At 47.9% G+C, this 15,966-nt stretch overlaps 1 protein-coding gene, 1 long non-coding RNA gene and 1 other non-coding gene across 21 annotated transcripts in view; all 3 read right to left on the bottom strand.

The window, feature by feature from the left end:
• Nucleotides 1-7,215, bottom strand: part of LOC125700277 (rho GTPase-activating protein 7-like) — a 66,324-nt gene extending 59,109 nt beyond the window's left edge. For 9 of the 19 annotated variants that reach the window (XR_007379834.1, XR_007379840.1, XR_007379839.1 and 6 more), the window contains exon 1: nucleotides 6,656-7,212. Coding sequence is in view for 6 of the 19 variants with exons in the window: in XM_048960720.1 (XP_048816677.1) it covers nucleotides 6,656-6,662 (7 nt within the window). In the remaining 13 variants the exon portion in view is untranslated. Of the gene's footprint in view, nucleotides 1-6,655 lie in introns of all 19 variants that reach the window. The other 10 variants (XR_007379830.1, XR_007379829.1, XR_007379828.1 and 7 more) reach the window with 2 other exon arrangements.
• Nucleotides 7,216-11,252: 4,037 nt separating this feature from the next.
• Nucleotides 11,253-14,101, bottom strand: LOC125700280 (uncharacterized). The gene is made up of 3 exons (XR_007379842.1): nucleotides 13,991-14,101; nucleotides 12,395-12,475; nucleotides 11,253-12,276 (listed from the first exon to the last, which is right to left on the bottom strand). It is a non-coding gene; the product is annotated as an uncharacterized LOC125700280 (long non-coding RNA).
• On the bottom strand, nucleotides 13,936-14,007 carry TRNAD-GUC (transfer RNA aspartic acid (anticodon GUC)). The gene has a single exon. It is a non-coding gene; the product is annotated as a tRNA-Asp (tRNA).
• Nucleotides 14,102-15,966: the final 1,865 nt, after the last annotated feature.

Raw genomic sequence — 15,966 nt, 5'->3', positions numbered from 1 at the left:
GAGGTCCCTTCTAACCTCAATCAGTCTATGATTCTGTGAAAGAAAAGTTTGAATCAGACATGCAGAAAATGGACACAGAACTTAAAAGTGTCTCAATCCAGCTGCCGTCTCCTGACCCAGCTAGTCCTCTTTGAACTGCATTTCAGCACCTTTATGTAATCATTAATAACATTTCTAATTGGCCACTGTATGATAATACTTCATCTCTAGCATACGCATACCACATCTGAATTATTCACTGCTCCTGCTTTGAATCATGACCAATGATGATTGGATTAGATGATCTTGTAGGTCCTTTCCAACCTTGTGGTTCTAAGATTCTATGAGCGTACAATCTTGGAGAAAGGAAATAAAGATGAAGATACCTGCAAAAAAGGATGCCTCCTTCAGCCCTTCCAACTGCATGAGCAGCAGAATAAACTGATTACAAAACCTGCAGCCATTTTCTCTGTCAGGACAGAGAAACATTACTAAGAAAAAAAAAACTGGAAGAATTTCAGAATGATCTGTTTGTAACTGAATAGCCACTCTCAGTCCCTATCACAGGTACAGCAGAGAGCACCAAGCCAAAATCTGCCTGTGTTGCACAAGCTGAATTCCAAAGGCACTACTCTGAGGTCATGAGTCAAATTCACACAAGTGGGAAGACAACTTGCATAGATTTATACCTGTGATTAATTTTATACCACATGCCATCCCACTGAGATCCCACTGAGGGATAAAATGTGTCTATGTTCAAAAGTCAAGGTTTAAGCTCTGACCTAGATTTACACCAGCATAAGGAACAGCACTACATAGCCCAGTATTTGTGCTATTCAGGCCAAAGAAAGAAATGTGCTGGCAGCTGTGAACAGTCTGAAAATCAAAATCCTGATGAGAAGACCTTCATGCAGAGGTTTGGCTTGTTATTGCAGCTGACTCTCTGCATATCCTGTATCTTTTTTTTCCCCCCCCTCCTCTCAGAGGTAGCTGACCTTAAATGCAAAGGGATAACATAAGTCAGAAGGAGCATTTACTACGGATGAGCTATTTTTCTTTCACGTTTGCAAAAACTGGCAGGAGTCCTTGTTTCAGCTGGATTTCAGACCCATGGGTGATCTGGAATTTAACATTATTTATGTCTCTGTAAATAGAAAAAGCAATGAAAAGGAAGCAAATTGAAAAAAAATAAGCAGAACACAGCTGAGGTCTGATAGCTTTTCTTTTTAGAACCATTCAACTCCATTTCCACCCTTGTCTTTGCTGAAGTCAGATGACTATTCCAGTGGTTTGAGTGCATGCTATATAGAAGTTAGGATATTCGTAGAAATTGGACAACGCACTTCTATGTTGTTTCACAAGCAAGGAGCATGAAATGTTTTACAAATTCCAGGAACTAACTTGCGTGGCAGCGCTCCTGCTGCAGGCATTCAGACTATCTGCTCACAGCTCTGCTGTATTAATTGCTGTGCAAGGATGCTGAACTAAATCCTTTGCAACATTGGTTCAGAGATGGGTACTCTGTATTCTGTATGTGTGCAGACAGGATCGCTGGGCAGGGCTCAAACCCTGCTGCTGCTGCCACTGAGGCCATGCTCCGGCCTCTCAATCCCCACCCATTGCTTTTCATCAGGTCACAAGGATGCATGGCCAGATGCTGCCTCCCTGCCCACCCCGTGCAGTACGTGGTTCCCCAGCACCCCCCGACTCCAGGGAGATCTCAGTAATATAAAACTAACTGCTGAGTGCAGAGGAGAGCCACAGTTCAGCACTCCACTTTCAGCACTGACCAAATTTGCACCTTGCCAGAGAGGGCCATTCCTCAAGGGTGGGGTTGCAAAGAATGTTTTTAGGAAAGGTTTGTTTGCATTTGCATGCTCCCAAAATGGTTCTAGGGCCAAACCCATCCTGGCTGCTTTTCTAAGCTGTATTTGCCATCAAATAACACACAAAACTAAGCAGCAAGTTCTTAAAATATTCAGAAAATGGGTTCACTTTTTGCCCATGTTATTTCACAGAAACCTTCCGACAAAGTTAAGGAAGAACAGAGTTGTTCATTATACACAGGAGGAAACGAAGAATGTTATCAAAACCAGGGGCCAGTCCTAGCGGCATAACAGGCTCCATCCACACCTCTTCTTTGGCTGCTCATCCCTCAGAAGACCTGACCTTGAGCTGATACCACTCCTTGACTGAATGCCCCATCTTTCCCACATAGAGGGAACTGTGGGAAAGCAGCACAATGCAGCCCTCCACAGCAGCTCCACAGCAGCTCCACAGCAGCTCCACAGCAGCTCCACAGCAGCTCCACAGCAGCTCCACAGCAGCTCCACAGCAGCTCCACAGCAGCTCCACAGCAGCTCCACAGCAGCTCCACAGCAGCTCAGAGGAAGCGGTCATTAAGTTCAGAGTAGAGATAAAACAGCAAGTCTTGAAGAATGCATTCTGATGCACAATAGTTTTCACTTTCAAGCATTTTTCCCCTCTAGCATTAGCATACATTAATTTTGTGCATACTTAATGTGAAGCACCAGTCAGGTTGGAGCAGCATTAGGCATTTGGCTCGAAATTCAGGTGTCCATGTAACATCAGGCCCTGGAAGTGAAACTACGGTGACATTTTCAGAAGTATCTAAATTTGCTTCACTCTCTAAGTTCTACTGAAACTTGCTTGAGGTGAATTTAATGGAACTTTCAGGCACCCAAATCTCATCCATGTTAGATTCTGTTCTCAAATTTAACAATAAAAAAACTGCCTGGAAAGTCTGAGCTGTTGAGTATAAAGCAGGAATCTGGATAGCACGAACACGAGCATAACTGAGCACAACTCCTTTGAACAGTAAGGGTTAACTGCACTCATGGTCACACAGCAAATCAATGGGCAAACCTGAAGCACTGCCCTCAGGGCATATTACATACAATCGGATGCAGGAGTAATTGAAGAGGCTTAAAAGTAGCATTACATCAACTTAAAGTATGGCTAGAAAAAAGCATAAGGAGACCCAGTGATTTGCTGAAAGGGAAGAAGAGTCAAGAGCAGAGCTGACGTTTGGCCTGAACATCTTATTTCATCACACTGGTAGCCTAGCACTGGAAAATCTGCTACTAACTTATACTGTGTAGAACTTCTGGTTTTAGTGTCATCATTTTCACTGTCCACTAATGGAAATACTGAAGTTCTGAACTTGAAAAGAACCTCGCACTGAACGTCACTGCTTTGACACAAGATGCCCAGTGCCTTGGCTCGGACCTCGCACAGGGCTGACAGCAGCTGCTGGGCAAGCTGTGCCTGTGTGCAGCATGAGAACCAGACCTGTGAACCTGAGAACCAGACTGGCCCAGCAGGGCACTCACCAGCCCTACCTGACATCTCACTTCTCATTTCAGCTGCCAAAACTGCATCTACAGTTTTGAAGTATTTCCTGTTTCCTAATTTGAATGGTTCCCTCGGTCGTTTTTCCACTCAGATGCTCAAGCATTTTTGGAAAACATCTAAACAGGAAGAGAGCTGACCTCTTCTCCCTGAACATCGTGTACTCGCTTCTCCTGGCACCAGAACATAACTCAAGTGCCAACTCCCACAGTGACTCCAGGACACGCTGAGGGGTGGATCCCTCACCTTGCAATTGACATTGGCACTGCTTGCATGCTTGGAAGGGTGGCATCATCCAGCAGGTCTGCTTCTCTGGGATGGTGCTGGTCCAGGCACCAGGTCAGGGAGGAGCCACCCCACAGCCACCACAATCTATGGAAGAATGCCCATGGACTCACGTGGTCTGACAGTGGGCCAAATACTTATTTCTGGTAGATATTAGGCAGCTCCTCTCCCGTACAATTTTACATGGCACAAAACCCTTTTGGGGTTTTGGCCAGCCAAGTCAGAGGGAGCTGCGTGAGCATGTGAGGTGCCAGGAGGGATCTGCTTGCTAAATTTGCTTGCTATGCTCTGGATTCAGCTCTTCTGCTGGAGTAAATCAAATGCTGACACAGAACAAGAGTGAAAAGTACATGAGCAAAAGGAAAGGACCTGTAGTTTTCCATGCTCACATGCTTTCCCTGCAGAGCACCAGGCTGGTTATCTGCACTTTCCTTAAGAAGCCCTAATGTGCCTAGAAATTACATTTCACATATGTACTATATATACACACAAAGTGCTAGTGGGAGGGCCTTGCAGCAGTTTAGTCACACTGCAGAATTTAAGATTGGTGGCAACTGCAAAAAATTAGGTTTAGATGAATTGCATGATTTTTTTTCCACTCCCAGAGACTTCCTCTTCCAAGTCCCATAACCATCCCAAATAAGCAAACCTGCTGGAAAATGCCACGCTACCAAGTCACTTCAGTCTCTATGCAGGAGGAGACCTTGCTGCCACAGCCATCACCACTGGCAGCAGAGCCCCAGCCCACAAACCCCAGCCACCAGCTCTGGACCCTGGTGGCTCAGGGCTGCTTCAACACGTGCAAGGGTGCTGCATTCTGTATTGCTCTGGACAATCTGAGGCATTTCTTCCAGGGAAGGAGAACATGGCCCACGTCAGCCCTTGAGAGGCATCAACCTCTATCTCCTCTGCTAGGGCTTAGCAAACTTGGGTGGGACAGTCCAGGGAAGATTTTGCTGCTTTCCCTGGTGTTCAAAGCAGCTCACTTGGCCTCCTCTCTGCATGCATCCTGAGCATCATCTTCCCAGCCTTACCAAACATAAATCATGCTTCTCCAAGACCCAGACAGGCTACACCATTTCCCAGAGCCAAAACCAGGCAATCCCTGACAAAGCAAAATTGTAACATATTACTGCCCAGAAAGACTCATGGTGTGAAAATTAATAGAGGTGAGTAGTTTGCAGCTGTCTCCCATCTGCTGGTCTGCTTCAGGGGAAGCGATGCCCTCTGTGCATTGCAGCACAGTGTCTGGCACATCGGTCACAAGCTGTCATTTAGGTTTATCCAAGTTCTTCATTTAATGTCTGACCAGTTGGGAAGCAGCTCAAGGCAGATCCCTGCAGTTTCTCCTTAAAGCTGCTTCAAGCAGCTCTCTAGCTTCAGTAATTAGTAGTATGTTCAGCTAAAGCCCTGAACACACAGAACCCTGTGCTGATAAGGGACACTGAGCCCACAACACCAGTGGGACAACAACAGCAGGAGCTACACATTGAAGGCATTGAGGTTCAAAACAAGTTTTCATTCTGAATTTTGAAATCCACAGGATTTTTAGGAATGTTTTTAAGTTATGGATCCTTTTGAAAAACCTTTACACTCCATGAGAGCACCTTCATCATGAAGCGATGCACACACAGAAACAGCATGGGAAGACACTTGCATGTTGGTCATGGGGGAGAGGAAGCAGAGTTGGTGTGAGGCAGGGAGCAGCCCTTGTACTTTCACACTGTAATTCACTTATTCATTAAGCAAACAGATCTCACTGGATACTCTACATACTATATAGTCTTCCACCCATATGTCAACTTTTAATAACTTCATGAAGTTTAGGAGAAGACTTCACAGCCCATCATAAGCCAGGCCAGACCCAACCAAGCATACGTTCCACCACTGGAACATTCAACAAAACACCGTGCAAAGTTAGCTCTCCTCTGCTGTCAAACCGACCAGCCGTTCAGCTCAGCACACCCCAAGCCACAGCAGTGAGGTGCGCTGAGGCTCTGCCATTTGCTGCATGTAGCATCCCCAGCTCACTGCCATCACTGCCTACAGCAGCACCTGGCCTGCATCACCCTGTCAGCCTCGTGTTTCAGCCCTCCTGGAGGCTGTTCAATTTCATGCACCACCACCAGTGACATACTCGGTGTTAGCTTGAACAACGATGCAGAAATTAAATCAATAGGCTTTGCCCAACAAAGGGAAAGGCCCCATCGGGCACGGCCGGGCTGTGGGCTGCTCACTGAGAGGAACAGCTCCCAAACACCACGTGTAACACGGAGAAGGTCACGTTTAATAGTCTGGCTGCATTCCTTCCCCACGAAGCAAGCAGCCGTCCTGTGCTGGGGCAGCACTCCAATACAAAGCATTCCTGCGGTGACCCTTCCCAGCACACACCTAGCACCGCGGCCATTCTCACGGTCTGTAGCTGCCACCATCACTGCACTCATTCCCAAAGACTAGCGATATCCCCCTAAAGCGACTCACACCCCAAAGCAACCGCGAGCCGCCCCGCCCGGCCCCAGCACCTCCCCGCTCCCGAGTGACGCGAGGCGACGAGAAGCAAACAGACTCCAAACTTGGCTGGAAAACCTCAACACGCAGCAGGCTGCGAACACAGCTCGATTTATTCTACGGAGAGGCACGGAATACACTTTCATCCCCCATAGCGGCTCCGGACAACGGCTCTCGAAACCCAGCCGGGGCGCACCGCATCCCCGCATCCCGACGGCGGGCGGCTGCTGCCCCCCGGAGGCGACGCGTGCCCAGCACGGCCACCCCGCGCCAGGCGGTCGCTGACTCTCAGATGTTCGCTTTGCACTTTCTAACTACAGGTTTTTTGTGGTTATTGGTTTCGTGGGTTGCTTCCCCCACCGGTACCACACTGCTAGCACTGGAAAGTTTTCCTCTTTCTATCTAAACGTACACCGGCGCAAACCAAGCCGCCCCCAAACACGCCCTACTGTCTGAAACAACACTGGAAAAAAACAAAATAAGTATGGAAAAAAGTAAAGGCTGCTCCTACCTGCCATGGAACGAACGACGAGAGCCACGTCACACCAAGCACAGCGATATCTGTCCCTCCGAACGACTCGTGGGGGCAGCTGAGCCCTGCCGCCCGCTGCCCTTTAAGGGGAACGGGGAGATCCCACCCAGCGGGGTGGAGAATCCCGGCTGGGAACCGGGAGAGCGCAGCTGGGTCACGGCCCTGCAGCTGTGTGCATCCCGCAGGCTTCGCCATGCGGCTCCTTTCCCCGGCGGTCGCTTGCAGCCCCTTTGGCTGCTGCCACGGTAGCAATGGGGACTGTGCAGTCACAGAAATGTATCGTTTAGATCAGCTGCAGGACAGAAAGGCATGACGTGTAGAAGTACTTGAAACACTGGAGTTGCAAAACTGAGAAATCCCCGTTTAACTGAGTGGCCCAGCTGAATGAGATCAGCACACAGCATCATCCTGGTACTCGGCTGTATGCTTACCACAGGCAGTGGGAACAAATACACTAAACGTAATGCTTCTACTGCTTCACACAGTAAGGATTACAAATTCATTCTGGATGGAGCACAGGCAGCTGATCACAGTTTGAATTTACCTTCCAATAAAAACCAAGCAATCAGATGCACCTGCTTGGGTGCTGCCCCACACTGGACCAAAGTGCAGGTGTGAAGCTGTGCTGGGGAGCAGCCTGTCCAGCCACCCACAGTTCTCCTTGGGCTCTCAGCTGTGACAGACCTGGGGGTGCCAGCAGCACATCAGTGCTCTGAATTAGTTATTAACCCCATGTGTATTTACCCACAGTTTGGGACTTATTCCCCTTTCCTTCAAGATTTTCTGTGTTAAACCTTAACTGTGTATAATTTGCATTAAAAATCAATTTAAAGAAATGTGGTACCAAAGAACCATAGCCATTTTTCAAACTAGGAGAGAAAAAACAAAGCCAATTTCCCAACTCGCTGCTCTCCCACAAGCTGCTTAAGCTTCTAGCTCTCCCATTTCCATCTTATCTTCCAGGCACCTGGAGCAGCCCAGCAAACCATGGCCAGCTGTCCTGCATCAGCCCTTATCAGGGTACACCTGCAGGACCTCATTAGCACTGATTTTGGCTCCTAACACTAACACTGAGCTGCTGTAGTAACATTACCTTTTTAAAAGAAATAAAACCAAGCTTTCATCAACTGATGCTTGGGGGATCAGATGCCTGCATTCTGTCTCACCAGCAAGCTCCCTCCCATCTCTTCCTTCCCCCAGCCCAATCTGCTGCTCTAGGACAGGCAGCTGATTGGCAGCCTGCAAGAAGTAGAGACTGTGGGCCATTCTCCAGGTCCAGAATTGTTGTGCTGTGCCTTAATTTATGCCTGGCTTTCCTCCCACTGAGGAGTCCTGCTAGCTGTCCTCCAAAAGCACTACAGATGCATTTGATGTGGGGTGCTGGGGCCATGCTGGGGGCTGGTTGGGGCAATTACCAGGGCTCTGCCTCACACCTTGGAGAGAGCTGGAAAAATATTTTCCAGATGTATTCCCCCCTTCTTCTTGCTTAAATACAAGCTTTTAATTCCTTCTGACACAGGCTTCCTGAAGGAAGAAATCAGGGGAACAAACCTTCAGAGGGCTCCATCTGACGGGGCAGTGGCACGTCCCAGAGCAGGCAGTGTTGCAGGATGCTGGCCACAGCCCTGTGACACAGATGTGGTCCTCGGTCCTTCCCAGCCATGCCAGCTTGAGCACAGCTGGTTAAGGTGCTTCAAAGGAAGTAAATGTAGGACTGACAAAAATATCTCCTGAATGGAGATTTGCCGATAGTTTTCTACATTGTTATAAAATGACCCTTTTTTTCTTGTCATCTTGTAGGGCTGAATAAATTCAGCAATGTCTGAGCAGAGCAACAGCGCAGTCCAGAAATCAGCCCAGCAATCAGAAACTGTTGTAACCGCCTGTGGTAACCTCTGCTGAGCCTTTCTTTAAATCACAAATGCACTGCAAGGAGGTGGAAAACATTTATCTTCATAATTGCCTTCCACTAGTCTGTCCAGCAGTGCAAACAGAAGAGCAGGAGGACCAAATTATTGCCTTCAGATGAAAAATGCAGCTGGAGAAATCTCTCTCCTGTTCTGAGCAGAGCACTGTCCTGGGCTTTGGGGGACACCAGGCTGTCCTCCACACATCACCTCCTGATCCTCAGGAGGAACAATTCCTTCCCACCAGCTGCTCCAGCCCTCCTGTGACAAACCCCGGGTTCCTCACACAGCACTGTCTCTGGATGCTTCCCACCTCCCATCTCTCAGAGCCATCCCCTGAGGCTGCCTGATCCCAGCCTCCTTCCCAGCCTGAGGGCTCTCACAGGAACAGCAGGAGATATTTTTAGCCTGTTTACAGAGAGCAGCACATTTGGGTCCAGCCATCCGGGCAGTGACATGGCAGCTGGCTTCTGGGGAAGGGAAGGGAGTCAGAAAGAGCACCAGAGCTGGGAGAGGCCACCAAGTGGGTGCTGGATTACTGTGAACACACCACAATTGATGCTGGAATGCCAGCAGATACCATTTACTGTTCCCTCAACTCTGGGATTTTCTGTTCCAGCCAGGATGTTCTGGTGTGGACAATGCTGTAGCTCTTCCCCAAATATGCCACAGGCAAATGCCCTTTGCACCGCCAGCACAACTCACAAAGCAGCAGCATTCATGAGGAGTGTGCTTCCCATAAGCAGGCCTATGTTAATTCCTTAGTGGGAACTACAGTCCAGGTGCCTCATTCCCATCAGCACAGGACTGCAGCTCCTCAGACCAACTTGAAGGCACCTTTCCCTCACACTCCTCCAGCAGACATCCCGTGTGGGGGTTTGACATGATTGCTGAGGGCTCACCACATTCACTGCTGTACTTGTTGCCTCTATAAAGGGAAAGTAAATAAACCTGGTGCCTTGCAGACCCAATTTATGAACAGAAACGCAGGCTGGATCTGAAGCAGAAGACACAGGAATAAAGTCTTCTCGAAAGTGCAGCTCTCTGCTAACTGCTCCTGCTCCTTATGGACAAACTCCAGAACCATGGCTGGCACTGCTGAGGGAAGCCTCTATCACATCAGGTACCTTACAGAATAAGTTGTGGTATTTGTGGAGAATGCTCAGCACAGCAACACTCCATGTTCCTCCAGCACAAAGCACCAAGTCTGCCTGGGAGCAGGGCAGGGATCTCCAAGCCTGTTTCCAATGCTGCAGCCGCGTGCTGCAAACCTGCATCCTGATTAAGATGACTTCATTAGTGTCTCTCAGCAGATGGGACCCGGAGGGCTGCAGCATGGTGGCTGGCAGGGATGGCAGTCATGCAGAAGCTGTGAGCTGGAGCATTTTGCATCCTGTCCTCAGGGCTGCCGCATGCCGCATGCCTGCAGAGAGCAGTAGTTCTCAGCCAGGTGTAGCAATGTGCCTATTACAAAGCTACACACACCAATGGTTTTTTGGAATATTAGAGACTCAAAGTCAGCATCATGATCAACAGAAAGCATGAAGCATATGCTTCATTTCAAAGACATGACGTGATGAGAACTAAGCATTTCTTGCCAGCATGTTCCAGGTACAGCACTAGGAACTGCTGAACCAGCAGTTCTGTATCCCATCAGGAATTACATCGGGCCCATTGGAGATGATGCTGTACATTTCTCCTCTAAAGAAAATTAGGATGTGGTTCAGAGAATGGGGAGTCACAGAGACTGAGGGAGACCAAGCCTGGGGATGGGCAGAGAAAAGTGGAAGAGAAAACACAGATGGAGGTCACCTGCAGAAAGCAGCTCCACAAAAAACCCATGGTTGCTGTGGGTGGAAGTCTGGAGCATTCACTGCAATTTCATGAAGTTATCACAGCTGTAAAAAAGAAAATCTGTGTAATAAGGCCACAACAACTACAACAAAAACTAAAGGAAGAAAGAAAAGTGAGACAGTGCACAAAAGGGAACTGAAGTTCTTCCTGCTATCTGACATGAGCTAAACTAAAACAGGATACAAGCTAAAAATAAAGCTACAGCTAGAGAAAAGCAGCAGGGCTGCTCTACTTTCTTAGGAGCTTGTCACATTCACATCTCTGTCCTGGGACTGCTGCAAGGGCTGAAATGCTTCCAGCAGAAGGCAATTCTGGGATAGAGCAAACATCCTTTGTCAGCAGATGCATTTAGGAAACTTCGGCCTGCTTAAATTTTCCAGAATGTGAAAGAATCAGATCTAAACAACAAAAGCCAACAACTACTTACTGCAGTCCCTGCAAAAGCGATCTGACAGTGTCCATGGAATTAAAGGTCAAGATACAACTATTCTCACATAGCATTTAGCATTTCCCTTGCAGAGAACTTGAGAGTTTGCGCATCTGGATTTCATCTGCATCCAAGTGAGCTGTGGGTGGGTGAGTCTGTACTTCAGTTACAGTGTATTTTGATACTGCTGCTCTGCATTATCTTCCAGAAATGTTTTAAGGGTGTGTGAGCATATGTGCTCTATTAGAAATAGAAAGAAGGGAAGGGAAGGGAAGGGAAGGGAAGGGAAGGGAAGGGAAGGGAAGGGAAGGGAAGGGAAGGGAAGGGAAGGGAAGGGAAGGGAAGGGAAGGGAAGGGAAGGGAAGGGGAGTGACAGGGCACTGTTTCTTCTGAAGACTTGCCAAAAGGCACAGGCTGTTCACCTCTGTTTCTATTTCACTGCTTACAGCCATGATCAACTGAAGATTGAATACTTTACCTGAGAGAAAGAATCACAGATTTTTACAACATCTGATTGTTCTCTATGCTCATTGGAATCAGGCTGTCAGTTTTAAGTGAAGCACGCTATAAATTATCTTCAGCAAACAGTGCATTGTGAAAGGCAGCAGCTTATCTGTCAATATATGCCATATGGCATAGCAGAAGTGGCTGTCCCTCTGTTGGGACATATGCATTGAGACAAAGTCTTGGGAGTTTTGCTACATCTGTAATTGCAGATTAAAAATAAAAAAGATATCAGAGTAGTGCTTTCTAATTAGCAGTCATTAATTTGTCTCCATATCCACGTTACTCCCAATTTAGCCTTAGTTAAGCACCTGTCTGTTTGTGCTCAGAGTGCTGAAAGACAGAAACACAAAGGCAGCAAAGGGGCTGGGATCCTTCGTCTCTTGCAGCTAAAGCAGGGCTGTTGGATACCTTGCAGCACCCACCCCGAAACTCCGGGGCTTTATGGGCTACAGAGGGGCTTCAGATATTCACTTCAAAACAAGGCTGAGGTATTTGCAGAATACTTTCACACACCTGGACATCCTTCAGGAACACACTCCACATTTTCAAACTGTTCTTTCAACCATGAAGGTACAAGTGCTTCCATACAGCACCAATATTTAGAACTGTACAAGGATATGCCCACAGCATGGCACAGTGAGAAATTAGGATTCATGTGGTGCTGCTGATCTTGAAACTTAAAGAGTTTCTAACATTACAGTATTTATTAGCGTGAGAGAAAAAACACAGTTCTCTCAGGGATGAAAGTCTCCAGGCAGCCAGCCTGGAAGCAAAAAGAGCTCAAGCAAAATCAAGCAGGGGTTTCCAAATGCTGCAGGACCTGGAGCATGTCTCCCACTCAGATATGAGCCTGCTGAAGTCTTTACCACGCATGGACTGCAGAGGATGCGGTGTCAGGGTGTCTGCTGGTAGGGATGGACAGAGAGATAAGATGTTACCAGAGTACGTGAGAGTGGTGACAGCCACATTTTGCAGCTCTCACTAAAAGACAAACTGAATCCGGTTCCTGCGGTAAACACTAACCCAGATATCACATCCAAACAAGATGTGTTTCTCCCTCTCTGGCAGATGGAGCAGGAGAGCAAGGAAGCAAGCATCTGGCACCTTTAAATTGATTAATTAACAGATCATGGGATTAGTATGAGGTAGAAGTCTCTTAGCTGCATACACAGCACTGCGGGATGTGCACCCATGCAGGTCTCTGTGCTGCATCTCCTGTTTCAGATCCCTCATTCCCAAAACAATCAGGAGAATGCACGCTGCCCACTGCCACCAGCCCAGGAGGACAGCAGACAGCAGCAGAAAGCTGTGGAGAGCTGCAAGCTCCCATGTTGCAGTCACAGAAAGGGCAGGAATGGGGCAGGAACGGGCGAAGTGCTACATGTGCTTGGGCTGAGAGCTTCCGGAGCAACACATGAGGACCAAGCCACCGACATAGCAGTCAAACCCATCTGGTTTTGTTTCTGAGCATGGATGCTGCACAGCTGAAAAAGGACTGACCAGCATCAGCCACATTCACAGACCCAAGCAGTTTGTTGATTATGCACACAAAGCTTCACTGGACGATGTTTGTGAAAAAATTCTTGTTACCAGTGGAATTAGAATAGTTTGGTGAAGCCTCACCTGCTGGACTGCAGATTACTCAGCAACCAATTTTTTATCGACTTTGATAAGGATTTCTTTTTACAGGATAATTGCCATATGGGGTAGTTATCTGAAATTTTACTTTGCCATACTTGCTCTGCGGAACATATAAAACCCTCACACAAGGAGAGGAGCAGAAGCCACTCAGCAAGGTGGTACCTGTGCCAGCACAGGGATCTTCACACTATTTCAAGCATTTACAAGTTGTCTATGATAATAAACATGGAGTAGTGAGAGTGTACTGAACTCAGTATTTGGCTGTGCAGTCAGCCTGATGGAAACGTGACAGGGCAAATATTTGCCTTCAAGCACCAGCTGGCAGCATTCCCAGTGCCCAGAGCCAAAGGGTTGCAACACATGGTCTGAGCTGAACGGCTAAAGGCAGCACTGTGCCTGGCACTGCTCTGCTGCAGGGGCCTGCAGGTGGGAGGGGGATTTCCAGTGTCACCTGGAGCAGGGCTGCAGCTGTACCAGAGCACTGCAGCAGGGCTGGAAGCTCCGTGCTGCCACAAGCACCCAGCACGCACACGGCTCTGCTGAGCTTTGCTGCGTCCACAGGGCACACACACACAGGGCAGGCAGAGCTGCGGTCTGGGATTCCTTCAGCCAAGAGAGATATGTGAAGGAAATCATGAGTGATACTATAAAAATAGACTCAAAATACAACTCTAGTTTAAGCAGCAAGCATTATTCCAACAAGCCTAGTTTCAGACCTCTTCAGAACCCTCACTAGAAGTGCCCGGTGTTTTTTTTTTTCTCCAGCACTTCCCCTCAGAGCAGCAATGGCGGCGCGTTTCTACACCCAAGCTCTATTTCGCTGCATTGCTTTATGCTCTGACCCAGAAAAGGCTGCTCCAACCCCAGTCCGTAACTCAACTTAATGGAGAGCAGCAACACTGCTCGCAGCAAAACGACATTCTCTCCCCGTCGGGGAATCGAACCCCGGTCTCCCGCGTGACAGGCGGGGATACTCACCACTATACTAACGAGGAGTGGAGGACTGTGCTGCACTATCACTCTTTGGCTGCACCGACACCTTCGGGTCTGACTGACTCTTCAGCTGCTCACCCCGAAGTGACGCCCTATTACTTGTAATGCCTGCAAAGCTGCAGACATGCACGTGAGTGGACTATTATTGGTTGTCCCAGAAGGATCCACTTACCCAAATGAGAAACTGCTGGGCACCACGCTTCCTGCTTTCACAAGCTAGGTGAACTGCAAGGGAAGCACTTCCTAAGGCAGGACCTTGCTGGGAAATCCATGTGAAATGCTAGGCTGCAATTAATAGATTGTAATGGAATGCTGATAACAGGCAATAAACTCAAAACAAAGCCAAATGCTACACATAATATCAATTCTACTGCTAGCAGCCAGCACTGGTTCCAGGTCAGTAACACAAACATTTTTTTTCAAACAGCAACTAGGTTTGTTACAACCAGGTTCCCAGATAACTCCTCTCTCTCATATGTTTAATGCCACTGAGTTTAGCATAAGGAGTTCACACTGCACAGCTCCTCTCCTCCCATTCCCTTGCCAGCAATGCCTGTTCCCCTGCTGCCTCCACTATTGTATTCCTCTGCTGTTGCCAGTTTCTGGTAACAACTGCTCTCTGGCCAAAGCTCAGGGCCATCCATTCACCCTGACAACACCCACCTCAATGTACTGCTCTCATAAACAAAGTAGGGTGGGTTCTGTTGAACTGCGATCTCTAGTAACAGAAATCACAGGGAAGACAAAGTGCTCAGTACTTCTCTGCCTTAGGTTCTCACTTGACTTTAGAAAGGTCTTTTACATCATCTCTCACAGTCTACTTATGGGTAAACTGGCGAAATATGGAAGGAAGATTTACAGACTGACCAGACAGACCAGACGTGATTAGCAGTATAGAAAACACTCAAAATTTAATTTGCAAATGTGACCCTTAAGTGTTTTCTCTGCCGTAATGTCACATTAATCATAGGCCGTTTACCTTACAGGTCTTGCAGAGTCTCAAGGCTGCTGACCAATATTTGCTCTGACTTGGTGTTTTTTCCCTGACAGTTGATGACAGTTCATCTGCTTGAAATATGCAGTTTGTCATTTTGATCCTTTTTCGTTTGAGTTTGTTCATGCAAAAATTGGCTGCAATTCTTCCTTTAGGCAGTGCTCATTGCATAAGCTATATTAGGGCAGAAAAGCGATACGTGTCCTTTGGAATTACATAACCAATGAAGATTGCTGCAGTAAACTACAGCTAAAAGTTTCTCTCAGTCACCACTGCTCAAGTCAGAACCTAAAGGGTGCAGAATGTGAAGTGTGCACATGGCACACAGAGGCATCTGCCTCACACTTCACTGAGCTGCTTATCAACTCAAACTAGTTGAAAGAGGGATTTTTACCTACAGAAAGTTCATACTGTTTCTTCTGCAACAGCTCGTGATTTTGCTGTAACAGACACTCTCACCAGTCACTCGCTGGCCAGCTTCTGGGGCCCACCAGCCACTCACTGCAGCTTCCTGAAAGCAATCGCCCTCAAGACTCCGTAAGGTTAAAACAGAGCCACCACTGCCACGTGAACTCTCAGCCACACGCTCCAGAGCTGCGTAAATGCTGTCCCCCAGCTGTGCCTGCAGACACAGTGCAGCAGTGGTGGTGCAGCAGCCCTGCAGCCGTACCTGCCTGAGCAGCCCTGCTGGCTGCACGCTGCCTGCTCCCTCTGCTGGATCCTGGCTGCGAGCTGGGGACGCCCCCCACTGCTGTGCACAAGGCAACTGCTACCAGACGCTTCATACTGTAGCATGGAATACTTGACAAAGTGATGGATAGAAACACCTTTAGAGCAAAGGACTTTCACTCCAACACCAGGATGAACTTCATTTTTAATCTACGCTTCTAAAAAGACAAACAGTGAAAGGATTCTTAAATAAGATGCTTCTGTGTCCAAGAAAAAAAATCCCGTACAGCTGGCTGAG

Source organism: Lagopus muta, chromosome 14 (assembly GCF_023343835.1).
Source record: "Lagopus muta isolate bLagMut1 chromosome 14, bLagMut1 primary, whole genome shotgun sequence".
NCBI classification, from domain to species: domain Eukaryota; kingdom Metazoa; phylum Chordata; class Aves; order Galliformes; family Phasianidae; genus Lagopus; species Lagopus muta.
This window is presented reverse-complemented; position numbering and strand designations above follow the sequence as displayed.